The sequence below is a fragment of the Vulpes lagopus genome, chromosome 3, assembly GCF_018345385.1.
Source record: "Vulpes lagopus strain Blue_001 chromosome 3, ASM1834538v1, whole genome shotgun sequence".
Taxonomy (NCBI): domain Eukaryota; kingdom Metazoa; phylum Chordata; class Mammalia; order Carnivora; family Canidae; genus Vulpes; species Vulpes lagopus.
The window spans coordinates 77,019,034-77,045,721 of record NC_054826.1 but is presented as its reverse complement, the minus strand read 5'-3'; the positions used below and the strand labels follow the sequence as shown (position 1 = coordinate 77,045,721).

At 39.6% G+C, this 26,688-nt stretch overlaps 1 protein-coding gene across 6 annotated transcripts in view; it reads right to left on the bottom strand.

Moving 5' to 3' along the window:
• Positions 1–26,688, bottom strand: part of FAM13C (family with sequence similarity 13 member C) — a 146,630-nt gene that overhangs the window by 26,215 nt on the left and 93,727 nt on the right. For 4 of the 6 annotated variants that reach the window (XM_041748170.1, XM_041748165.1, XM_041748166.1 and 1 more), the window contains one exon: positions 11,820–11,967. In XM_041748170.1, the coding sequence (XP_041604104.1) occupies positions 11,820–11,967 (148 nt within the window). The remainder of the gene's footprint in view (positions 1–11,819; positions 11,968–26,688) is intronic. The other 2 variants (XM_041748168.1, XM_041748169.1) reach the window with 1 other exon arrangement.

Sequence of the window (26,688 nt, the reverse complement as noted above, 5' to 3'; positions counted from 1 at the left end):
TGTACTGCTGAAATCTAATCAAGTAATAAATTAGTCATAGTCTTGTGGATTTGCTAATTTGCACTCTTGTCCAAATTTGTCCTTCATGGTGGGCATTCAGCTTTTATAGGTGGGCATTCAGGACATTCCAAAATGCCAAATTGTCAGCCTTTTTGGTTTTAAAAGCTAGATGAACCATAACTATGTCCATCACTCTAAAAAGGGAAAAGAATCAGAGTTCTCAACCAGCCTCACCCAAAGAGGGCCAGCAAAACAAAAACTAGAAACAACTCCAAAATATCTGATGGATGGATATACAATGGGTCCAATTTTAGGTATGTTGAGTTTGAGCATCTGAAGGTACAAAGGAAGTCACAAAAGAGAGAACATGGGTAAACTTGAGGTCACCTCAGTAACTAAATCTAGGGAGACAGGTGAGCTTGCTTCCTTCGAGACTACCAAGAGAGGAGGAACAGTATCTCCAAGGTTAGAATGGGTGGGGTAGGAATGAGGACAGATGAAAAGAGATTCTGGGTTATGAAGCTAGCCAAGTTACTGAGTGGGGTGTGGCTGGCACTCCAAATAGGTTTCTTAGTGCCAGCTTCTGTGGACAGCCACAATAGAAACACCTGGGAGCTACAAGGGTAAGAAATTTGTCATTGTGAAAGGAGGACTAGGCTTTATGGCAGGCACTCTGCAGGTATAAGAGCCACCTTACCATCATGGATAAAAGCATAGGATCTAGGGGCACCTGGTGGCTCAGTCAGTCAAGCATCCAACTCTTGGTTTCAGCTCAGGTCAGGTCAGGTCATGATCTCAGGGTCATGTGATCAAGGCCCAGGTCAGACTCCATGCTCAGTGGGGACTCTGCTTGAGATTCTCTCTTCCTCTCCCACTCCCCCTGCTCGTGCTCTCTCTCTCTTTCTCTTTTTCTCTTACCCTTTCTCTCTCTTTCTGTCTCTCAAATAAATCTATTTTTTTAGCATAGAATATAGGCTCAGAAACACTTAGATTCAAGCTCCAGTTTTGTCATATGTGTGACCTGGGGCAGATTATTCAATCTTTTACCTTCTCAGTTTTCCTATCTATATTAAGGGAATTCATTCAGTCAACAAATGTTTATTAACCGTCTATTGCATGCTAAAGGCCTGTTTCAGGGTAAGATGATGATAGTATCCATTTCATAAAGTGTTAAAAAGGTTAAAAGAAGACAAGGAATCTCAGGTACTTAGGACAGTGCCCAAGGGAGGGGACATAATAATCCATCAATGTTAGTTGCTATTGTTTTGTATTACACCTCTTACCTAGAGACGGAATTTAGGAGAGGAGTTGGCTGGGATAGAGAAAGATGAATTCAGTTCTGGATACACTGAGTTAAAGAGGCACTTTTAGTCATCCAGTGGAGATGCCCAGTAGGCCCTGGATATGTGTAGGTATGGAGTTCAGAAGACAGAGTCTGAGTCTGATCTCAGCATGCACCTCCTCAAATCTGCCTTCTACAGTTTCATTTTGAAGGAGTCAATGTATTGGCTTCAATTAAAATGAATGGCTAATAGATTAGGGCACTTGGTTAGCTAAGCAATGAAAAATCCCAAAATTCTCCCTAAAACCCAGAAAATTACATGGATAAAGAAGCCTCATTCAGCTCAGATCTAACCTTATTCTTTGCCTCTGCATTTTTTATTACAATCTTCTAATTAAATTTTCACCAGTAAATACAGATTTAGGTTTTAGGTTTGTGAGTAGTTCTTTTATATTTTTTATTGTATTTTTATTTACTGCATGATTATTGTAAGGACAACCAAGAACAAATTTTTAAAGTAAGTCCCACACCCACTGTGGGGCTTGAACTCACAACCTCATGATCAAGAGTCACATGCTGTAACAACTAAGCCAGCCAGGCACCCCTGTGAGTAGTTCTTAAATTTAATCCCATCCCTCTTGTTCCCTAGAATATTTTAAGAGGACAATTTCAGAATATTTTTTTCTTGAGTCATTGCAATTATACCTAACATATACAGCACTTTTTAACCAAGTGAACATAACATTTAAATCACAGAAATGCCTAAATACATAAATCTTCAGGGTATGTTGACACTGATTATTTTATAAATCCAATTATAACTTATATGCAGCTTCATAATGGACTCTTAATTTTTTTTTAGAATTTTTAGTCTCAATGGTATGAATAAGGAATAAATGACCTCTAGTTAAAAAAAGCAAAAAATTAAAAATTAAAAAAAATTTTTTAAAATCTTAAAAAAGCAGTATCAACAAAAGCCCAACCAAAGGAAAAATCACATTGTAATTTCGCTAACATGTTGTTTATACTATATACTATTATATTATGCTAACACAGTAGTATAATTTTAGGAAGAGTAAACAGTTTGAACTCATCCAAATTTTCAGTATAAAAATAATATTCACTAACTTTAAGTGCCTAGACAAAATTAAATATCTTAAATATATTTTAATTTCATAACTAGCTTAGCAAAGTAAAGTCCCAAGGTAAAAAAAAAAAAAAGACAAAGAGACAGTAAGGACAACTAGAATGAATACAGACAGAGGAAGACAAAGTGGCAAGGTTGTGTGTGAGAAAAAGAAGCAACCAGAAAGCTGTGGGAGAAGAATAAGAATAAAAGCAAAGAGACACCATGGTGGTAGGGATGGGTGAGAAGGAAGGAGAGGTAGGTGACAAAGGTTGAGTTTGCACTGAGGAAACATACAGCAAACATCAACTTCTAGCCCATGAAAGATTGAGGTCTTCAGACTCTTAGTGACTTTTACCTTAAATCAGAACTCTACTGTGGGCTTTGGTAACATGACCTATGCTGAGAAAGATGCAAGATCTCCAGATCCTGTAATAATGAGAAAGGGAAGAAATCCATGCTGTGTATTGTTTTGGAGTAGAACATCTGAAACAAGAATAATTCATATTTTTGGAGGCACCAAACTAAATGTCCAACTTGGGGAGGAAAGAAGAAACAATCTTCTAGACAGATCTACCAGGTGACTAAATGAATCTTTGCACTTTACTCTCTGATTATTCAAGACTTAATCCTTTGCCTATATGCATACTACCAAAGACCAGTTGAGAAATAACCAAGGGAAATGGCCAAGGCCAATGAACAACTTTTTTCCTCCCTGTGTCATAAAAGGGGAGCCAAAATTGCTCAGATTACAGAGCTCTGCTTGAGTTGTGGGACCAGGGAAAGAGCAGCTGTCATCCATGATAGGTGTCCAATATTAAGAAGCACTCTCCTGATATACAGAGAAAGCTGGATGCTGTGCTCTGATTATTTTTCAGCCTAAACGACCCTCCGGGTTTTGTAGCCAATTCCTGCACAACTGACCACCTCAGTGGTATAGCTGATTAAAATCTGCTATTAAGATAATGAGCTATTTTTCAAAGCATTTTCATTTATAAGCAAATGTATTTTGCAAAGCAGAAGGAAAATTGAATATACAAGAAAATGGGGGGGGGGGTCTGTATCTTTACTAGGCTCATGCAATATTAGTTAGAAAAACTTAGTCAAAGAAGTTGGTACCAAAGCTTCACAAAGAGCCACAGAAAAATATGATTCTCAGGGAACTGGAAGAGATAGTGGAGGCTGTTCACCCTGGGCTTAGGGGGTGGTAGGGTGGGGGGGGGGGGGGTGCAGAACAGTGTCAGACACCAAGTATCTGCCCAGGCCATCTGGTTGCTTCCAGACTGCACTCATCATAAGCATGAAAGAAGGAATAACCAGGAAGTTGGGGATGCCCAGGTGGCTCAGCGGTTGAGCGTCTGCCTTCGGCCCAGGGCATGGTCCTGGGGTGCTGGGATCGAGTCCCACATCGGGTTTCCTGCATGGAGCCTGCTTCTCTCTCTGCCTGTGTCTCTGTCTCTCATGAATAAATAAAAATCTTAAAAAAAAAAGAAACAGTCTTTAAAAAAAATAAAATAACCAGGAAGTTTTTTATTTTTTTTTTATTTTTTTTTTTTATCAGGAAGTTTTTTAAATGACCATAATAATGTATGGGAAACTGTGTGCAAGGGTTAAAGGGTATATGAAAACTTTCTGTATCGTTTCTCAATTTTCTATAAACCTAAAATTCCTTAAAAATAAAATCAATTAATTTTTTTAAATGACTATAAACCTACTAGTTAAAAGCCTGGTCTCTTGAGTTAGAGCCACAGGGTTGGTCTGAGATGCCACTTGCTCACAATTGTTATGTCCTTGGCCAGGCAAGGCTCTTCTAACTCAGAATCCTCATTTGTAAAGAGTTGTAGCAAGAACAAATGGGGTAACTTGTTACCACAGTTGGCCTGCCTTAAAAACTGAATTTAAAAATCTTTTTAAAAATAATAACCTGGCAGTTTAAGCTATAGGCTGATTTTTTTTCTCTATAAAGCAGTTATAGAAACAGCCTCAGAGAATATATTGTCATCTACAAATTATGAAATCATTAAAAAAAATACTTTCCTTGGAAAACAAGGGGTAATTTGAAGCTCTCGGAGATGCTATAAAGATGGTTATAAGAACACAGGAGAAATGTTAACAGTAAAGATCATTTCCAGCTCAGTTATATCATAGATTTAGCAAAGGATAGATTTTATGGTAACAAATGTAGTTTCAACCTGAATAGGAGGTAATTATTTGACCATCAGCTCTATAGATTATTGCTGTTATAAATATCTTTTGCTAAAGGGAATTAGTGTAATGTCAATCATATGCAAGATTCCAGAGGAGATCTAGGGAATGAACAGTACTAATGGCATTTCCACACCTTCAAAGTAGTTAGGATTATGACAGCAGATAAAGACAAATGTAAGCATTATTAACTGGAAGAGAGGCAACATAAGCTCTATGGCAAAAATGCCCAGCTTTTTAAAAAGTAATAGCTGACATTTATTGAGCATTTACTAAGAAGAAATGTGCTAAATGACTCATACGTATTATGCTTCATTATTATTACAATAATCTTAAAAAGTAGATACTCTTCTTTTTTCCCTCCATTTTAAAGAAAATGACACACAGAGAGATCAAATCACTTGTCTGAGATCACCCAGCCAGCACATCAAGTTCTGCAGAGAATTATGTTTCTGAACAAGGCAGAGCCAATGAATATAATTTATTTGGGCTTTCAAGAAGTCCATGGCATGGTTTTTATATCAGAAGCTGTTTAAAAACAAAACCAAATGATGACTGAGCTAATGTTTTTCAGTGGATTACAAAATCCACTTAACAATATGCAGCAAAGAACAGAGTGGATTAGCATCTTTTATGATGGACACGTCAGCACTAATCCTTGCAAATGGATCCTGGATTAATCTTATTTTAAATTTCAAAAGTGGCATGGCAGAGGAAGTAGGGTCATGAGTTTGCAGATGATATTGATATTTTTCAAAGGATAAAATGCCAAGCAACCAAAGAAGCAGCTCACAAAGCATGTCTCAACAGTGACAGATGACCATAAATGTGGGCCAGTAGGTATTGCAGTTGGAGAAAACCATCCATGTACTCTTAATAAGCACTAAATGATTAGTTTGGTAGAGAAGGGGATTTTTGGAATTCTAATGGAATACAGTGATATGACGACAAAAAAAAAAAAGCCAAGAGTATGCATCTCTAGGAAGAGTTCAGAAAACAATTCAACATGCATAATATTTTGTATTTAATAAAACACCCTCATGTCCATATTTTTTTTAGGTATTCATTCTTTTTTATTGAGATCATCATAGTTTCATATGTAGGTGTAAGAAATAATAGAGGGATCCCTTGGACACTTTGCCAATTTCCCCCAGTGGTATCATATTTACAAATAAAATTCGATTTGACTCCATCTGGAATACACTATGCAGGTTAAGTAAATGCACATCAAGAAAGGCACAGGGTTCTAGAAATGGTTTAGATCACAGGAGCTAAAATAACTATGAGAAGGGACGCCTGGGTGGCTCAGCGGTTGAGCATCTGCCTTCGGCTCAAGGTGTGATCCCGAATATGGGGATTGATCCCACATTGGGCTTCCTGCAGGGAGCCTGCTTCTCCCTCTACCTGTGTCTCTGCCTCTCTCTTTTTGTCTCTCATGAATAAATAAATGAAATCTTAAATAAAATAAAATAACTATGAGAAGACAGGTTGTGACAGGTAAATCAACTACAAATCTAGGTCACTTCAGGTTGACAAAGTTAGAAATGTATAAAGAAAACCGGATTTTCAAAACACATTAGCAGAGAGGATATGCACTGGCTATGGGCTTATTTCAAATTCTAGAATATTAGAACTATGGGAACTTAATATTTAGACAGGATAGCAAATAGCATAGTGTGAAGCACTAAACTATGAAGTCTAACTGGGAAAACCCTTCCCTTCCTTCCATTTCTTACCAACCTCTACCACTTAGTAGCTGTGGGATCTTCAACACGTTACACTAACTCTCCAAGCTTATTTCCTTATCTTTCTTCTGGGGAAAATAATGCATATACCTCATAAGGTTGTGAAGATAAAATAGGAAAACCCAGATAACAATGTCTGACACAAATGAAAATGTCATTATTAGTCAATGCTAATGTCATACATTTAAAAGCTTTTAAAACTTTTTAAACACTTGGCACTATTGACATCTTGGGCAAGATAATTCTTTGTTGGTGCAGTGGGGGTGGACATAAGGGGTTCCTGTGCATTGTAAATGTTTAGCAGCCTCCCTGGCCTCTACTCATTAGATGTAGCACTTATCTTTCAGCTGTAATACCAAAAATGTCCTTAGATAGCCAAATATCTCCAAGACTGAGGGTTGAGATGGGTGGGTGGATGGATCCAAAAAAATAATAATAATAGTCAACCCTGGCTGAAAATCATTGCTTTAAAGGAACTAATTTAGGGCAAAAAGATGAAGTGCTACTTTCCATGGTGATCACCATTTCTTAGTTAAAGCAATAGGTGATACATACTGAAAATATAAAAAGTTTCAGAAAGTACTGAGAAATAACACATATAGATACACATAGACCCATAGTGAACAAAGTTTCTAAATTATATTTGGAATTGTGTGCACTTATGAGATTGAAGTAACAGAGACACCTTCTTACTAACTTTCAAACATTGTGTGGGGCTGCTGCCAGATAGAATGAAACATCAAGTTAGGTGGATAACCCACCTAGTGGGACACCAGAGATGCCCCCATGTTCCAGAAAGCCAATTATAAACTCCACCTGCAGCAAGAACACATTTCATAGCATCCTTCAGAGAAACACTAGAGCACTATATCCTAGAAACTGTTCCTGAATCTCTCATAATTACCAGGGGAACTTTGCAAACATGGACATTTCCAGGCCTCATCCCTACATTTTAATTTTGCATTTTACACCTATCTGTAAGTTAAGTTAGTCCTCCTAAGTAATTGGGAATATCTGATCCAGTCGACAATGCCTTGAAATGTGAGAGAGAAGGTCAGGTTCCCTTGAACTCTGCCCCATCTTAACTTTGACATCAGGAAGAGACCAACACACCATGCAGAATTCTTTGTGAATAATTATAGCCTATAAATTGATACATTACATTAGTTTTTGCTAACAATGTTAGGAACAAAGCTCTTACCCAAATAGAAAGTTTGAAAACCAAGATTTTATAATAAAAGAATTAGGAACTGCTGTGGTTTATTATTTCTGGTCTTCAGTTATATCTGGTGACAGCTTTTGCTACAAACTCCATTCCATCAATCACCCATGTTCAGACAGAACAGGGGTTACTATGCTTAGTCATGTGGAACAAACAGTCCTTCTGCAAACTCTGAAAATTATAAGCACTTGAAAAGAAAATGTTCATTCCATTTTCTGTTCAACAACATCAGAACAGATCCTTACTAATGCAACGGAGGAAGCACTGGCTTCTGCTTTAAGAAGCTACGATGTAGTTGGAAGGATTTGAGCCTACGTGTGGTAAGGGTTTCCATCTCAAATTATGCAATTTGCAACCTCCAGGTAGGGTGACCAGTTGTCATAGATTGCCTGGGACTGAGAATTTCCCAGCATGTGGGACTTCCAGTGTAAAACTTGGACATTCCTGGACAAACCATGACAACTAGTATCTGATGTACAGTCTTGAAGTCATCTTGCAGCTGGTTTCCTCTCTATCACTTTTTTCTACATACCTCTAATCTGTCCCTGTCCCTTGTCCATGTCCCCATCCCACCTATTTTTAGCCTGAGGACTTGGGTGCTTGAGCACTTTTCTCCTCCTAAAATAAAGGGACTAAGCTGACTAGTCACAGACCCTGCATTGTAAGTCCACATAGTCCAGGAAATTGAGGTGAAGCAGAATCAGAGAGAATCTGAGAGAACTTGATCTTCTCTCTAATTCAAGACACTTAAATAATGGTTTCCACTATTTGGGAGTGTTTATGAAATATAAAGATTACAGGACTTCTACCTCAGACTGTCTGGAGATGAGGACTTAAGAATCCCCATACTTGAAGACCTTTCTGGTAATTATGATGTGCAGGAAGGCTCATGAGCAATATTTAGAACACAATGCTCTTCCAGGAGTGCCATGAAATGTGTTTTTGCTGCAAGTGCAGTTTATAATTGCATTTCCAGAATGGGAACACATTTCAGATATTTTACTAGGAAGGACTTACCTTTGTAACCCATAAACCCAAGTTAAAACCCAATATTTGGATCTCAAGATAAAAGACTATAATACTTTGCTCAAACCATCATTTCAAATGCCTACTGCAAAAGTTACTACTTATCAAGCCATTAATTGAGTCTAAAGTAAGCTTGAAACCTATTTAAGTCACATCAATTTATAAATGCTTGCCTTTAATAGTGAATTTGTAGCATATTATATCCAGATATTCCTGTAAAAATCACCTGTTGAGCTTTGTCTTTGTTATACCAAATACTGAAATCAACAATTAGTAATTGAATATTTATATGCATGTAAGGCTCAGAGCTGGAGGGCAAACTTTGGGAAGAAAATTTTAAGTTACTATAATCTTTTATAGACTTATGGCCATCTATACTAATCTCATGTGATCACACTCTCAACAGAGATTTTTACACCTATAAACACTAGCTTCAAGGTGGTCAAAGATCACTCCAGAAATCCTTTAACAGTTCCTGAGCCTCTACAAACAGCAGACATTTCTTCCTTCTGAGTGACACATAGATTAGAAAATATATGACAAAAAAATCAATTAAATAAATTTTTAAAAAATATATATGACCTTCCTATAAACACTAATCTTGGAAGCCAGTAAGACCTAATGATCCCATAAATTAATCTGTGAAAGCCTATTCCAAATGCCTGCCACTTTGGCAATATCCCTGCCAAATGATGAGACTCTTTAGGTCCCTGAAAACATCTAGCCAGCGGTTCCCAGATTGTGTCACAGGGTTATTGAAAAATTAGAGAAGAAATGTGTCAGATACAATAGCCAAACTGTGGAAGGAGCCTCGGTGTCCATCGAAAGATGAATGGATAAAGAAGATGTGGTTTATGTATACAATGGAATATTACTCAGCAATTGGAAACGACAAATACCCACCATTTGCTTCAACGTGGATGGAACTGGAGGGTATTATGCTGAGTGAAATAAGTCAATCGGAGAAGGACAGTGTATGTTCTCATTCATTTGGGGAATATGAATAATAGTGAAAGGGAATATAAAGGAAGGGAAAAGAAATGTTGGGAAATATCAGGAAGGGAGACAGAACATAAAGACTCCTAACTCGGGGAAACGAACTAGGGGTGGTGGAAGGGGAGGAGGGTGGGTGTTGGAGGGGAATGGGTGATGGGCACTGAGGTGGACACTTGATGGGATGAGCACTGGGTGTTTTTCTGTATGTTGGTAAATTGAACACCAATAAAAATTAATTTAAAAAAAAAAAAGAAATGTGTCAGATAAAGAATCACAAGTTTCAATATAGGGGCTGGAGCTTCTTCACTCTCATGCAGTCATGTTGGCTACATGAGACTCCTTATACACAAGCTCTACAAAATGAAAAACATCAAGATAGATTTTTATCTTTGAACACTTGCTGGAAATCTTGGCTAGTGTGTGTATACACCCCTCCCCCGCCCCCCTCTCCCCACACACACACAGAGTGAAAATCTTTTTTATAGATTCTCTTGGAAGGGCTCTAGGACATCTCAGATTCACCTACATTTTGGAAAATCCAGCCTCCAACCTACAAGCCGCCTCTGTAAAGAGTCCTTTGTCCATTTCTACCATTTAACACTTAATAGGAAATGTATTGATGGTTCCTTTGTATGGGCAATTCCATTATACGAGGTCTGCTAATAAGCGTGTTCAAAATCCTGCCCATCCAGAATGAGAAAATGCAAAACTACTCTTGACTCTTGGAGAATATAAGACACACATAAAAGTCAGGTTTTAAAATAGAAAAGATATATCTATATCCAACATGCAAATATTTTGTAACTCTTTGCCAGATACGGAGATACAAAACATCAGATAACTCAAAAGTCAATTTGTATCTGGCTTAAGACTTCTTTATGTGTTTTACATGTTGTTTGTTGGGGTTGGTGGGAGAAGAAAAGTGTGCCTAAAATCTGACTTAAAACTCTAATTGGATTGACATTGGGTCCTTCCCACTTTTATGTGCCTTTTATCAAAACACAATGGCCAGCAGAGCAAGGGGAGGTCACCAGGAAATAAAGATAGCCAACTAGCCACCTGCATCCATTGGGAAATAATTTACCACTTACCAGCAGGGTTACACTAGGCCTCATTGTCCTTACTGTGAAGCATATTATTCACAAATCAGTTTGAGGATTTAATATAAAATATATAAAGTACTAAGAACAGTGCCTAGATCACAGAAATCTTTAATAATAGTAGTTACTATTAGCGGCTTTATTATTAGCCACTATTATTAATATACTTAGTTATTAATTAGCATCATTAATAAACACTGGGGTTGATGGTTTTACCTACTTAGACTATATAGATCTGTTTTAAGCAGTAATGTGTTAAATGAGTTATTTCTGATGACACTGAAATACATTATCTTTTTAAATCTCTTCGTTCAATTGCTGGAGAAAAAAGGACATTTCATGAAGCAAGTTCACCTAAACCTATTTCTACTAGCCATCCAGAAACCAGTCTGCAAAACTCTGACCCATCTGGGTTATAAAAAATAAGCTGTGCTCTCATTTCTACTCACATAAATTAGTGTTTCTTTCCTAACTAAGTCTTCCTGGAAGTATCAATTTGCCTTCTGCTTCTTAGCCAATCTACCATCTCTGGGGTTAAAACCAGAGAACTTATCAGACAAATGAGAACCAGTTTTGAGAATTTTCAACACAGAAGTTAATGAGGAAAAAAACGGAGACAGAAAACGACAATATAGGGTCAGAATGAGCTACACCACTCACCTCCACTTTCCCTGTGTTGATGAATCATCTTACAAGTAGGTAATAGAAGAAATCAAGTAGTAATGTTAAAACTCTCCCATCATTGAATACCGCAAAAATACCGTAAGTATCAAGACAGTACAGATTATCTACATCCAATAATAGAAAATAAGCACACCACTTGTTTGTCACAGGAAACCAGTTAGGAATTCACTAGGACCAGGAGTTGTGGTGAGTGTTTTTCACCTGACACCTTTTTATGTGTAAATCTGACGCTTGGCTCCCAGCTGGAAAGAATGCTCCAGTATCAGAACGCACCTTAATTCCTCCGTTCCCTCTCAGCTCCCCCACTGCAACTCAAGTACCTCTTCAGCTTTTCGGTTGCACCAAGCATGGTTTCCCACAAGAGGCCAGGTTTAGGAAAGCAACAAGAGGTTGAGAGTACAAGTGAAGACCTGCTCCCAGCCCAGCCTCTTACCTGCAGCATCTGCGTCTTCCTCGGGCACACTCTGGGTCGATGCTGGGGCTGGGTCCTTGAGTCCATGCACCTGAGCAGCTTCCTCCTGGTTTGTCAAAAATGCAGAACACAGATCAGTTTCCAGGGCTTGGAGCTTCAGCAAGGAATTCTGCAAGCAAAAGCAGAACATCAGGCTAGCTAAGTAACTGCCTAATCCACAACGGTGAGTCCGCAGCTCCTGCAAAACACCTTCCTCCAGCGCCTGGCAAGGGGAGAGTCTCAGCTACAGCTGCATCAGGCAGGGCTGACTGTGCCAGAATCAGATACACATTATTCCACATGCAGCCTCAGTTTCTGCCTCATTGCAATACTAACGTAAATGGCTTTATATGTCACACATGGGACTGGTGATTTCGTCAGCAGGAGACGCTGCACCAGGAGAGCCAATCTGAGACGGTATCTGCTTCCCGGGTGCTTGAGGCTTTACGCTTTGGAAGTGTTTCATTCATTGTGCTGACATCAGGAGCAAGTGACATTAGGCCCCTCCCAGGCTACCATTCATAAAAGCCAGCATCCCTTAACCATGAAGGCTGCAGCAGACTGCAGTGCATAAAGAGTTACTGCTGCAGAGGCTGCCTGGCATCTGGGAGGTGCTTCTGAGCTCCTGATATGCATCTGTACTGGGGGGGGGGGTGTATGCATGCACATGCACATATGTGTGTCTTCCGAAGTTGCTTCTCTCAATAGGATGGCTATAGCTGCCTGTACCAAAAACAGAGTGGAGGGAGCAAAGGAGAGGGCCTTGGTCGCTGAGAGTGACACAGCGACTGAGGGAGAAGCAATTTCTTAGCTCCCAGAACAACCTTCCCCCACACCCTCCACACCCTTCATTTCTCATTTTAAATTTCTCCCATGGTTCTTAATAAGAACGGAGTCATACAGACTGACGCACGCATCCTGCCATGATGCAGATGCCCAGCAAATTAATTCCCCTGACCAGGTGAAAGTGAGTCATGCCTGAGGCCTTGGCTGGATTCCACTCCCCTGCAACAGGAAAGCTCTGCAGGCCTCAGCAGCGTCTCCACCCACAGAGCTCCTGGCAGGGGTGGCTACTTGGAGTGGAACCATTGATCCTGTACCTACTATGACCCTCCAGGATATACTTACTCTACTCACACCCTACCCTTCACATACCCTACTCCCCACACACCGTCATACCCAACCACTACACCCTACTCCATACACACACATCCTTCCCTATCCCACACATACCTTGATACCCTACCCTATATACACCTTCACCTCCTGTTCTCCACACCTGCGTGCCCAACCCCCACACCCTCACACTACTCTGTGCATATATTTGACCCCCAAATAACCCCATATACACTTTCATTCCTACCCTTCACTCCTTTATCCCCTACTACACACATATATACACACACACACACAGAAACAACCTACCATACACCATATATTATCCCTTATACTCAACTCCCACTCTCACATCTATTCAGCACACACACTCCCCTACCCACATATATACCCTCACACCTCACCTCGTATAAACATCCACCTCAGACATCTCTTCACACCAAACCCCTCCCCCCACACAATACCCACTCCCACAAACATATCCTCATCCATGCTGTTGATATGAGTAAATACAAGCCGACAGCAGTCTTTTCAAAGGTGTTCACTGCTAAGAGGGCTCCCGATACCTCCTTTGACGTGCTCAGAGATGAAGGCATAAACCTCCTCTGTGCAGTGACTGCTGAATGAGAGCCCACAGCTCAGATGAAGCATCTACCTGAGATCAGGTCACTTTTTTACTGGTCCCTTCTCCTTTCTGGGATGTTCTCCCAGCACCTAAATGTGGAAAAGCCCAAGGTTACTGACAGGAGGTGCAGAGGAGCAAGGGCACCAAGTTTCTGAAAAGAGTTCTAGGCATCTGGGAGACAAAAAGAACAACTCCAGACAAGCTTCCTACTGGAGGACCTTAGAGATCAGAGTGACCTTTCAAAAAAGAGCAAAACTATTCTGAAAATTAAGAAACGATGACATGTGAATGTAAAATGGTGCAGCTGCTATAGAAAACAGTATGGCATTTCCTCAAAAAATTAAAAATAGAATAAGCATATGATCCAGTAATTCTGCTACCGCATATATATCCCAAAAGAATTGAAAGTAGGGAATCAAACAAGATATTTATGCACCTATATTCATAGCAATATTATTCACAATATCCAAGAGTTACATTATGGACTGATTTGTGTCTTCCTCAAGTTCATATGTTGAAGACCTAACCCCTAATGTAATTGTACTTGGAGATAAGGCTTTTAAAGAAAAAATGAGGCCTAAGGTTGGCATCCTGTTTCAATATGATTGGTATCATTATAAATACAGAGAGAGAGAGAGACCAGGGATGCACCCACATAGGAAAGGCCATGTGAGAAGGTGGCTATTTGCCAGCTAAGGAAAAAGGTTTCAGGAGAAACTAACTCTGCCAGCACCTTGATCTTGAACTTTTAGCCTGCAGGCCTGAGAAAATAAATGTTTGTTTTTTCAGCAACCCAGTCTGTAGCATCTTTTTTAATAGCAGCTCTAACAGAGCATTGGCAGACTAATACCAGGTAGAACCAATCCAAGTGTCCATTGAAAGATGAATTGATAAAATGTGATATACATACAATGGAGTATTATTTAGTCTTAAAAATGAAGAAATTCTGATACATGTTAGAACAAAGATGAAGCCTGATGACATTTGCTAAGTGAAATAACCCAGTCATGAAGATAATATCTAGGGTATAAGATTCATAGAAACAGAAAATAGGATGGTCATGCCAGGGCTGGTGGTGAGTGAAAAGGAGTTAGATTTAATGGGCAGAGTCTCAGATTGGTAAAATGAATAAAATTCTGGAGATGGATGGAGATGATGGTTGCACATTTAGTACCAGTAAACTATTTACTTAAAAATGGTTAAAATAGTAAATGTTGTTATGTATACTTTGCTACAACTAAAAAAAAAAGTAAAGAGGAGGGAAGAAAGGAAGGAATCAAGTCCCTCCCTACATTTAGAGGACGGGTGTAGAGCCTGCTGTTCCTTGTAGCATATGTTCTTATATGGTTTACAAAGTGGAAGAGGACATGTCAGCTCTGCTACATCCTATGCATCTGACTTTGAGCAAAATTCTTTGCTATTCTAGACCTTAATTTCTTCATGTGTAAGAGAGAAAAGAAAGAAGAAAGAAGAAAAAAGAAAAGAAAAGAAAAGAAAAGAGAAAGAAAAGAAAAGAAGAAAAGAAAAGAAGAAAAGAAAAGAAAAGAAAAGAAAAGAAAAGAAAAGAAAAGAAAGGCAATAATACCAGTAACAATGGCACCTGTTCTCAGAATTAAATGGAAGGCATGAAATGCACTTTGTATAGCACTAGCATATGACAAACAATCAAAGACTGAACATTAGGTTTATTATGAACTGTCTCCGCACCCCAGAGGCCATTGGGTAGAGCTCTGGTCACATGTGACGCCAAACTCTACACCAACTCTGAGGCCTTCACTCATCACTTTATCTCCAAGGGCCCTACTCTCTGCATCTGCCTATAAAAGGCCTGAGACTAGATGACTTCTAAATTCCTCTCCAACTCTAAAGGAAAGGAAAGCAAACATGCAATATACTGAGGAGGGTGTACAGAATCTGGCACAGAATGGGTGCTTGGACAGTGTTTCTGGAACTGAACTAAGTGTTCCTGCAATACAAATAAATAGCAAAGAATTTCAATGCATAGGAGTAAGTCAGCTCACATTCAGAGGCCTCTTAACTCCCACAGGGAGTGAAGTATAATGCTGAAACCCAGTTATGGCTAAAAGTAGTAACTGGGTTGTCATTCATCCTCCTCTCTCACCTCTTCCTCCCTTGTACTCATACTGAAGCAAAAACAAGACTAAGTTTGTCAAGGGAGATCCATCTGTATGGCTGGTTTATTCCTCTCTGAGATAACAAGAGTAAGCTTAAAGGAATGGAGAAGAAAACAAGTGGCAAATGAAACAGGAGAGAGAAGATGAAGGTCTCAAGGTATAAGACCATCTCTAAGTAGAAGGGAAAAAATAAGCTGCTATTATTGAGGACAAGAAAGCAGAATGGAAGAAACTCTTCAGACCTGCTGTAATCAACTATATTCCTTCTCCATCCCAAACTGACCCATTACCTGAAGATGATCTCAACATAGGAATTGAGAGGAAGGGCTTGGACATCGTGTGTGGGGTGGGCCCCTAAAGGGACACCTCTCCTGATAACCAGGAGACCCAGGCCAGGGGTGTGGGTGGGGGCTTTATAAGCAATCTATGCCACCATCATATGTCCTTCCAGGGGGCAACAGAAGCCTGTCTCATCAGGGCTGAGCCCCAAAAGCCACCCTTGAGAAGGCCCATGGACTCACACTGCACACATGAGGGTTATGCCCCTACACAGATTGTAATACCACACATGCAGCTCCCAGCTTCTGGCAGCTTTTAATGCACAGAGAGTTGCACTAGGCTCTGGTGAGACTAGTATCAGCCCCTTCCCCATGTGGCTTTCAGTCTAGTGGGGAGGTGTCCAAGAAATAAGCAAGCAAGTCAAACAACAAGTTTCTACTGTCATAGGGTGATGGAGGAAAGAAACCATAAACCAAAGGAAAGAGTAAGCGCTTGTTCAACTCTGCTTATGCCTGACTTAGTGGCTTTAATGCAGGAACACATTTTCCCCCTACAGAAAAACTAAGCTCAGTAAATCCCTGGGGTCCTGGTGCTACCCTTCTCTCATTAGGACCTCCACCCCCTATAGGCTGCCCCTAGCCTAGCCCTCAGAGCCAGCCTGCTAGCACTTTTTCAGATTCACATCCCAGGTCTCCATGGATAGATCTTTAGGATCTTCAAGAAAACTGACAAAGGCTGATGAAACCTCTAAAGAACAATGACTATCTCTCATTCTGAGGTCTCCCATTTGGATATGAAAGAAACCAAAGAGAAGTCTGTGAAACCTAGGTGTGGCTTTCTAAAAGCTAATTTTCCTCTTTTGCATAATGGAAAATATGCTACTTGTTTTAGAAAATACTCTATTCACTTTTCTCTCCTATGCAATTACCAGGTCCCTCTTTAGTTGGGTTAGAATGGAGAACACCCACACCTTAAATACTATTTTAAGGTGCCTTTGTCTGCAATTCACCAGTTGCAGAGTAGGGACAACTTACTTTTAATTTCTGTGAAGAAATTTAGTGGTCCTCTCATATACTTTTATACTTTTATCTGAAAACTGTATGTAGATTCTCTACGGTGATATGAATATCAATTTGAGTATTTGCTCAAAGTTGGAGGTACAACTGGGTTCCTGAACATTACCAGTTCTACTTACTGTTTTTCTTCCCTGATTTTAATGTTTTCTGTGTATATTTCCTTCATTACTCACCTCTCCAATGCACCCCCCCACACACTACCCTTTCTTTCCATCTGCTTCCTGACTCCACCTCCCCAGGCCTGATTTAGCTATAGTTGCTTCACAGTCAAATTTCTCTCAAATTCTTGAGCCAGTTCTAAACAGCACCTCCCAATTTCTCTGGTAGTATCTTGTTTATTTCCTTTCCAACGCTCATTATAATATGTAATTTCATTCATTTCTCCACTTGTTTATTGGCTCTTTCCAACTCCAAAAGGGCTGGAGCCAGCCTCCATTGTTCACTACCATACCTAGCACAATGAGTAGTGCAGCAGGAGCCAACCAATAAAAGGATGGCCATTGAATTTTAGTTTTTATTTCCTGGACTCTTTAGGCCCCTCTGAGTATCCAATTTCAAGCTTCCCTGCTGCCTGGCCCAGAAACTTTAAAATGATTACAAATCCCTAGGGAATTTGTTAAAGATGTGCATTCCCGTTGAGAACACCCCAGAGATTCAGATTCTGTGGTCCAGGGTAGGGTCATTTAGATACAGGAGGTCTGAGGTGCATACTTTGAGAGATGTAGCCCTATGCCCTATAGGGATTTGACTCACTCTAAATGCTTGCCTGCTTAGCTCCACCTGCCCCAGGAACAATAGTTGGTTGAGCATCTGACTCTCAGTTTTCCCGGACTCCTCACCCACTGACACCCTCACTAGCTTCCTGCTCTGGACACCCCTTGAGGGCTGCTCCTCCTCCATCCCACCTCTCTCTGCATCCAAACACATACCAGGACACATAAATTTTGAACTGCTCAGAAGCAAGGCAGTGCTGCCTCCTGAATGTCTGTTGCTGATCTCTGAATGTTCTTGCCAAAAGAAGTGGGACTTCTTCCAAAGGTGATGACTATAAGAAAAATGCCAAAAATTCTGCCTAAAAACTATACTTAATAAGATGGTATCGTTCAAGATGGGGATGTAGGAGGATCCTGAACATATCATATCCATATCAAATCTATAGCTACCTAAGGAACCATCCTTTCTGAAAAAAACCTGTAAACTAGCTAAACAACTTTTCCACAACAAAGGACAAAAGGGCCATATTGAGAAAGGTAGGAGAAGCAGACTGAGATCTTGCCAAAAAACCCCACCCCTAGCATGGTGATCCACAATCAGCAGGGATCTCACAAATATAAAGCTTCTCCCTAAGGAGCAAGGGCTTTGTGTCCTACATCAGATACCCCAACCCCTGGAACCCACAATGGAGATATAAACCCCCAAAACATCTGACTTTCAAAACCATATCCAGGAAACCCGGGGGACTGTACAGAAATCACTAACTTACATGCAGACTAACCCTAGGGACTAGCACAAAAGCAGCAGTTCATAGGGCACCTGGGGGCCTCAGCTGGTTGAGCACCTAATTCTCAGTTTTAGCTCAGGCCATGATCTCAGGGTCATGAGATTGAGCCCTGTGTTGGGTTCCACACCCATTGGGGAGTCTACTTGAGATTTTTTCCCCTTTGTCTCTCCCCCTGCTTCTATATGCTCTCTCACTCTTTCTCTCTAAAATGAATAAATAAACCTTTAAAAAAACAAACAAAAGCAGCAGTTTGAAAAGTGCCTAAACTAAGACACTCTAAAGATTCATTTCTTATTTTTTATTTTTTTAAAAGATTTTATTTATTTAATAATGATAGAGAGAGAGAGAGAGAGAGGCAGAGACACAGGAGGAGGGAGAAGCAGGCTCCATACCAGGAGCCCGATGTGGGACTCGACCCTGGAATCCCAGGATGGTGCCCCGGGCCAAAGGCAGGCGCTAAACCACTGAGCCACCCAAGGATCCCCCAAGATTCATTTTTTAAATCTTAAACCATCTACTAGAGAGGCAGGGACCTATATGGATTCTCTATGGGGACAGAGGCATTAGCAGGTGCCACTTTTACACTCTCTAACTTGATAGTATAGGCAGTTGTGCCCTATCCCTGCACTTTCCCACTGCCGTGCTAAAGCTGGCAGGCACACCCTGGCCCTGCAGTCTCCCACTGTCATGCTATGGCCTGCAGGTACATTCCAGACCTGTGTTCTCCCACTGCCTTGCAAAGGCCAGTGGGCATGCACAGTCCACGTAGGGAACACTCCTTGATCACTTACTCTTCTGGCCAACCACAATTATGTTCCTGAGTTCCACAAGACAATAACAATTGGAGACAATTCTTGGCAGACTACTACTGCCCCTATGGGAATACAAAGAGTAGACTGAAAGACACTCCCAGTCTTTCTTTTAAAAATGCATATTTACTTGTTCTAGACCTTCAGCATGAGGGACAGGATTCAGGTTTGCCAAAATCTAGAGGCCTATGGGGCTATTCTCAAGGAACCTAGACAGGGACACCATCTTTGCATTCTGCTTTGGCCTTGCTATAGCATATGCCAATATCTTCCAGAAAGGAGCATCCATACTTATCTGAAGCTCTGAGTTTTGCACTTGTCACCCAAGGGATACCAAATGACCTGTCTGGAAACCAGCAGGATTTACAACTGTAGTACCACAGGAGTATATATTTATATATTTGCAAACTTTAAAAGTTGCTGCTTGACAGTCTGGCTTCCAATACCTGAAACTAGGTGCTGACTGAGATCTCTCTCTTTGGAACACTGTCAAGTCTTGGCACACCCTCAACAAATGGGACCTGCCAAGAATAAATGAGGCGGCTTAGACAATTGCAAAGATTCTAGAGACAACCAAGAACCAGGGTAGGGTTGAAAAATAAGGTTCATCTCTTATATAAGGCCCTCCTTCAAGACTGGGAGAGATAGCTGTTTCCCCTAATACTTGGGAAAAAAACAGAGTCAATCAAAATGGAAAAACAGAAGACCATGTTCCAAATAAAAGAACTAACTAAAACCTCATGAAAAACAACTTAATAAAATGGAGATAAGTAATCTACCTAATACAAAAAATTCAAAGTAATGGTCATAAAGATGTTCACCAAACTTGGGAGAAGAATGAATGAAGCTGGTGAGATAAAGAATATAAGAAAGTACCATATATAAGTCACAGGTCTGAAGAATATAATAGTATTGAAAAATACACTAAAAGGAATAAAGAGTAGATTAGAGGATAAAGAAGAAATGATTAGTGAGCTGATAGGGTGGTGGCAATCATTCAAACTGAAGAGCAGAAAGAGAAAAGAATTTAAAGCAATGAGGATAGTTTAAGGGACCTCTGGGACAGCATCAAGCATACTGACATTCTCATTATGAGGGTCCCAGAGTGAGAAAAGAGAGAGAAGTGAGCAGAAAACTTCTTTGAAGAAATAACAGCTGAAAATTTCCCTAGCCTGGGGAAAGTAACAGACATTCAGGTACAGGAAGTAAGGAGAATTCAAAATAGGATGAACCCAAAGAGATTCACACCAAAACACATCAAAATTCAAATTAAATTTTCAAAAATTAAAAATAAAAAGACACTCTGAAAAGCAGTAAGAGAAATCAATTTGGGTAAGATTTTATTTATTTATTCAAGAGAGACATAGAGAGAGAGAGAGAGAGAAAGGCAGAGACTCAAGCAGAGGGAAGCAGGATCCATGCAGGGAGCCCAACGTGGGACTTGATCCGGGGCTTCCCTCCAGGATCACACCCTGGGCTGAAGGTGGCACTAAACCCCTGAGCTACCTGGGCTGCCTGAGAAATCAATTTGTTACATAAAGGCAACTCTTCCCCCAACGAGGTTTTCAGCTGATTTTTCAGCAGAAACACTGTAAGTCAGAAGAAAATAGCACAACATATTCAAAATGCTGAAAGAAAACAAAAACACCTTACAACTGTGGATACTCTTTTCAATAAGATTACCATTCAGAATTGAAGGGGATATAAAGAGTTTCTCAAGCAAGAAAAGCAGTTCTTTCTGAACTGACAGAAAAGAAAAGAAAAGAAAAGAAAAGAGAAAAGAAAAGAGAAAAGAAAAGAAAAAAAAGAAAAGAAAAGAAAGGAAAAGATCATAACTAGAAATATTTGAAAGAAAAAATCTGATGCTAAAGGCAAGCTAAGAGAAAAGCTAATGGATCAACCATTTATAAAGCTAGTATGAGACTTAAAAGACAAAAGTAGTAAAATTAACTAAATCTACAATAATTGTATAAGGGATACACTAAATAAAAATATGTAAAATATGACATCAAAAATACAAACTGTGTTGGAGGAGGAATAAAAATGTGGCACTCTCAGAATGCATTTGAACTTAAACAATCACCAACCAAAATAGACTGTTATATACATAAGTGTTTATATAAGAAATTCACAGTAAGCACAAACCAAAAACCTATAATAGATACATAAAAGTAAATAGAAAGGAATACAAACATAACACTACAGAAAATCATCAAATCACTAGTGAATAAAGAGAAAAGAACAGAAAAGAACTACAAAAACAAAACAATTAACAAAATGGAAATAAATACATACCTAACAATAATTAGTTTGCATATAAATGGGTTAAATGTTTGAACCAAAAGACAGGGTAGCTAAATGGAAAATGGAAGGAAAAAAGCCCAAAAAACAAGACCCATCTATATGCTGCCTGCAAGCCATTCACTTTAGATCTAAAGATACAAACAGACTGTAAATGAAAGGAGTGAAGTATATTCTGTGCAAATAGAAACAAACAAAAATCTGGAATAGCTATATTTATATTAGATAAAATAGGCATTAAAACAATGTTGTAACAAGACACAAAGCAGAATGTTACATAATGATAAAGAGATCAGTCAAAAAATAAGATAAAACACTGTACATATATATTTATGCACCCAACATAGGAGCACCTAAATATATAAAGCAAATGTTAACAAATGCAATGGGAGAAATTGACAGTAATATAATAATAGTAGGGAACTTTAATATCTCACTTACATCAATGGGTAAATCATCTGGACAGAAAATCAATAAAAAAACACTGACACTGAACAACACATCAGACCAGATGGACTTAACAGATACACACATAATATTCTGCCTAAAACAAGAGAATACATTTTCTTCTCGAGTGCACATGTAACAATCTCCAGGATAGATCACCTTAGCCCCAAAACAAGTCTCAATAAATTTAAGAAGATTGAAATCATATTAAGCATCTTTTCTGACTACAGCACTATGAAACTAGAAATCAACTACAAGAAGAAAACTGGGGAAGCACAGACATGTAAAGATTAAACAATGTACCGCAAAACAGCAAATGGGTCAATGAAGAAATTAAAGAGGAAATCAAAAAACACCTTGAGACATATGAAAATGAAAATACGGTGCTCCAAAATATGGGACACATCAAAAGCAGTTCTAAGAGGGAAGTTTATTATGATTCAGGCCCACCTTAAGAAACAACAACAAAAAACTCAAACTAATCTTACACCTAAAGCAACTAGAAAAGAAGAACAAAGTCCTAAGTAAGAAGGAAAGAAATAATAAATCTCAGATCATAAATAAATAGAGATTCAAATTAATAAAATTAAGAGCTGGGGTGAGGCAGGAAGATGGTGAAGTAGATTCTGAGCCCATCTTATCCCACAGCAACACAGAAATAAAAGCTAAATCTATGAAACTAACTCTGAAAATGACCCAAAGACTAGCAGAACAAACCTTCCACAGCTAATCACAGAAAGAAAGTCACAATGAAAACAGTAGGAGGGCAGAGACATAGTTGAAAACCAATCCTCCCCCACCCCCCAGGAAGACTAATCACAAATAAGAGAGACATCACAAGCATCAGACCCCACATCATGCACCCCTGGCACTGGGGACCCACACTGGGAAAATACATCCCCATAACATCTGGCTTTGAAAACCAGTGGGCCTCAACTTTAGTAGCTTTAAAAGTCAGCAGGCTTCACTCTGGAAGATCCAAAGTATTATAGAAAAATTGAGAACCAGCATAATAAATAACTTAAGCCCAAGACACAACACAGACATACTAGTTTGAAAATCACCTGGGGTATACATGAGGGAGATTTACTGACTAATCTTAGAACATGTGATGGAGGGACAAGGAAATTCAGGAAATTTCTCTGGGAATATAAGTGCTGCTGGGTGCCATTTTTCTTACACTCCCCAGCCTAGATAGCCAGATGCTTACAGGAGCCAGTTATAACACTCTCCATCTACCTTGCTAGTAATGTATGCCTGCCCCAACATTTCCCTGAGGACCCACCCAAAACAACCTGCCTGCCTCCACAGGCATCCCTTCTAAGAAGCTCCTGCTTCACCACATCCTCCAAGCAGCCCTGGCAGAGGGGAGCAGCACCACTCCAATGTTACTCCTTCCCTGAAGAGTGAGGGAAATAATCTCACACACTAGTATGTCCTCAGTTCCAGCAACCATCTCTTAATGAGAACCTCTCAGTTGGCCCATCAGAGAACAAGTGCTCCCCATCTGCCTGCAACTCTGGCAGAGAAGCTAATGGTAGACAGCTATGCTGACTGCTCTCCCTGTCCACCAACAAGACAGCAGCATCCTTATGTGGGCTTGTAAACAATAAGGGAACCAAATCCTATTCAGAGTACCCAGTGCAAATAAACTGGGTCAGCTGGGCTGAAGGTGGTCAGGGCTCAGCCACAATAGTAGGGCACATGCAGCCAATACAGGCAACAGCCTTGGAGAGCTTGGTTCTGATTACCAGGGCGGGCACTGCACTACAGGGCATAAGACCTCTTCTACATAAGGCCACTACTTTCAAGATCAGGAGACAGGGCTGACCTACCTAATATATAGAAACAAACACAGTGAGTTAGACAAAATGAAGAGACAGAGGAATATGTCCCAAATTAAAGAACAAGACAAAATTACAGTAAAGGAGCTAAATGAAATAAGAGATAAGCAGTGTGTCTAATAAGGAATTCAAAGTAATGGTCATAAAGATACTCAATGGACTTGAGAAATAGTGGATGAACTCGGTGAGAACTTCAACAAAGACAGAGAAAATATATATAAAAAAAAAGGAACCAGCGAGAGTTGAAGAATTCAATGACAAATATAAAATATACACCAGAGGGAATCAACAGCAAATTAGAGGATGCAAAAGAACAAATCAGTGAACTAGAATACAGAATAATGGAAAATAACTAAACTGAACAGCAAAAATAAAAAAAATAGGTGAAAACCAGCTTAATGGAACCCAGTGACATCATGAAGCATAATAACATTTGCATTCTAGGAACCCCAGAAAAAGGAGATTGAAGGGAACAGAAAACTTATTTGAAGAAATATTAGGCAAAAATTTCCTCAATCTAGAAAAGGAAACAGACATCCCAAATCCAGGAAGTACAGGGAGACTGTAACAAAATGAGCTCACAGAGGTCCCACCACAACACATGACAATTAAAATGGAAAAATGTAATAATAGAGAATTTTAAGAGCAGCAAGAAGAAGGAAACAGTTATATACAAAGGAAACCCCATAAGGCCATCAGCTGATTTTTCAGAAGAAATGTTGCAAGCCAGAAGAGAGTGGCATGATATATTTAAAATTGAAAGGAAAATACCTAAAACTAAGAATGTTCTACATAGCAAGATTATCATTCCCAACAGAAGAAGACATAGAGTTTCTCAAACAAAAGTCAAAGGAACATATTACCACTAAATCATCCTAACAAAAAATGTTAAAGAGAATTCTTTAAGTGGAAAGAAAAAGATCATCACTGGAGGAAAACAGTTGAAAGGAAAAGAAATTACAAGTAAAAGCAAGCATATAGTAAAGGTAGTAAATTAGTCACTTGCAAAGCCATTATGGAGGTTAAAACACAAAAGTAATAATAATATCTACAAAAAATAGTTCAGGCATACAAAAAATAAAGATACATAAAATATTATATAATATACATAAAATGTGGAGAGAAGAGTAAAACTTTAGTGCTTTTAGAATGTGTTTGAATTTATGCAACTATCAAATTAATACATATGCTATACACTTAGAGGTTATATAAAAACCTAATGGTAACCACAAATCAAAAACCTATAATAGAGGAGTATGTGGCAGAGGTGGAGTCAAAATAGGCGGAAGAATTGTGGGACCCTAAGCTTGTCTTGTCCTTCAAACACTAGATAGTTATCAAATCACTCAGACCACTCAAGAAATCAATCAGAGGTGGGAAATAACCCAAACTGCAAGTCTACAAGTAGAAAAGCAAACACTTTTTGGAAGGTAGGAGGTTTGGAGAGTAATCTTGGAGGAGATAAAACTGTGAATATGGTGGTGGGGAGGCAGCCCGCTTTGTGGAGGCTACCACAAAGTACTATATGCAGTGGAGTACAAAAGCTAAACTTTTAGAAGTTCACTACTGTGGGGAATGTACCTGGCCTAAAGGTGCTCAAGTGGCTTTGCAGACCAAATCCCGGGAGGAACAATGTGGTCTAAGGATCCCCTGGGTCACAAGATCAGGTGGTGCCAACATGCTGCACAGTTCCCAGGCATGGGAGCAGGATAGCCACCTGGGACCAGAGGGTCTTGGTGTCAGTTTTCTGTGTGTGTTACCATAAACTGTGAACCACTGTGTAGTGGGGCAACAGCTTTCCTAGGACCAGCTGGAAAACAGCTAAAGCACTGTAAGACCCTCCACTGGGGCAGCCCCCGTGGTGCAGCAGTTTAGCACTGCCTGCAGCCCGGGGTGTGATCCTGAAGTCTCAGGATCGAGTCCCAGTTCGGGCTGCCTGCATGGAGCCTGCTTGTGTCTCTGCCTCTCTCTCTCTCTCTCTCTCTCTCTCTCTCTCCCTCCCTCTTGGAATAAATAAATAAATCGGGGTTTTTTTTGTTTTTTTGTTTTTTTTGTTTTTGTTTTTGTTTTTGTTAAGGAAGAAACTGCTTAAAAAAAAAAAAAAAGACCCTCCACTGGAAGAACAGCGTGTGTCTGTACCCCAAGAGTCCCTAAAATTTGGAGTTTTGAAAGTCAGACACAGGGTTCAACAGAAACACAACATAAGAGGGGTGATTGATTGCTCTTCTATAGGGCTCACCGAAGAGTAGAGGGTGGGAACTTTCAGCTCCGGGGTCTAGAGAGTGGGGCATCAACATACTTATCCTGCCCATCAGGGCTAAAAGCCTTCAGAGAGCAAAACAGCACCACCTAGTGGAGGCTGGTGTCATTTACATCAGTGAAGGCATCTTCCCACTGAAACAACTCAGCCTGAGAATCAGTGCAGCTGGTCCTTCCCACAAAAGACCAGTAAAAACAGCTTGCTCATGAGTCTACTGAACATGGAGTGCTCCATAGCTTCAGCTCTAGGAGAAACAAGATATAGTTTCTTTTTTACTTTTATTCCTTATTTTTATTATTTTTTATTTTGGTTTTTCAATTCCCTTAAAAAGTTATATTACTTTTTTCTTAATTTTATTTTTATATATTTTAATACATTTTTATTATTTTGTTTCTCTCATATATATATATGTACATATATATAATACATGTTTTGGGGGGTTCTTTGCCTTTTGTTTT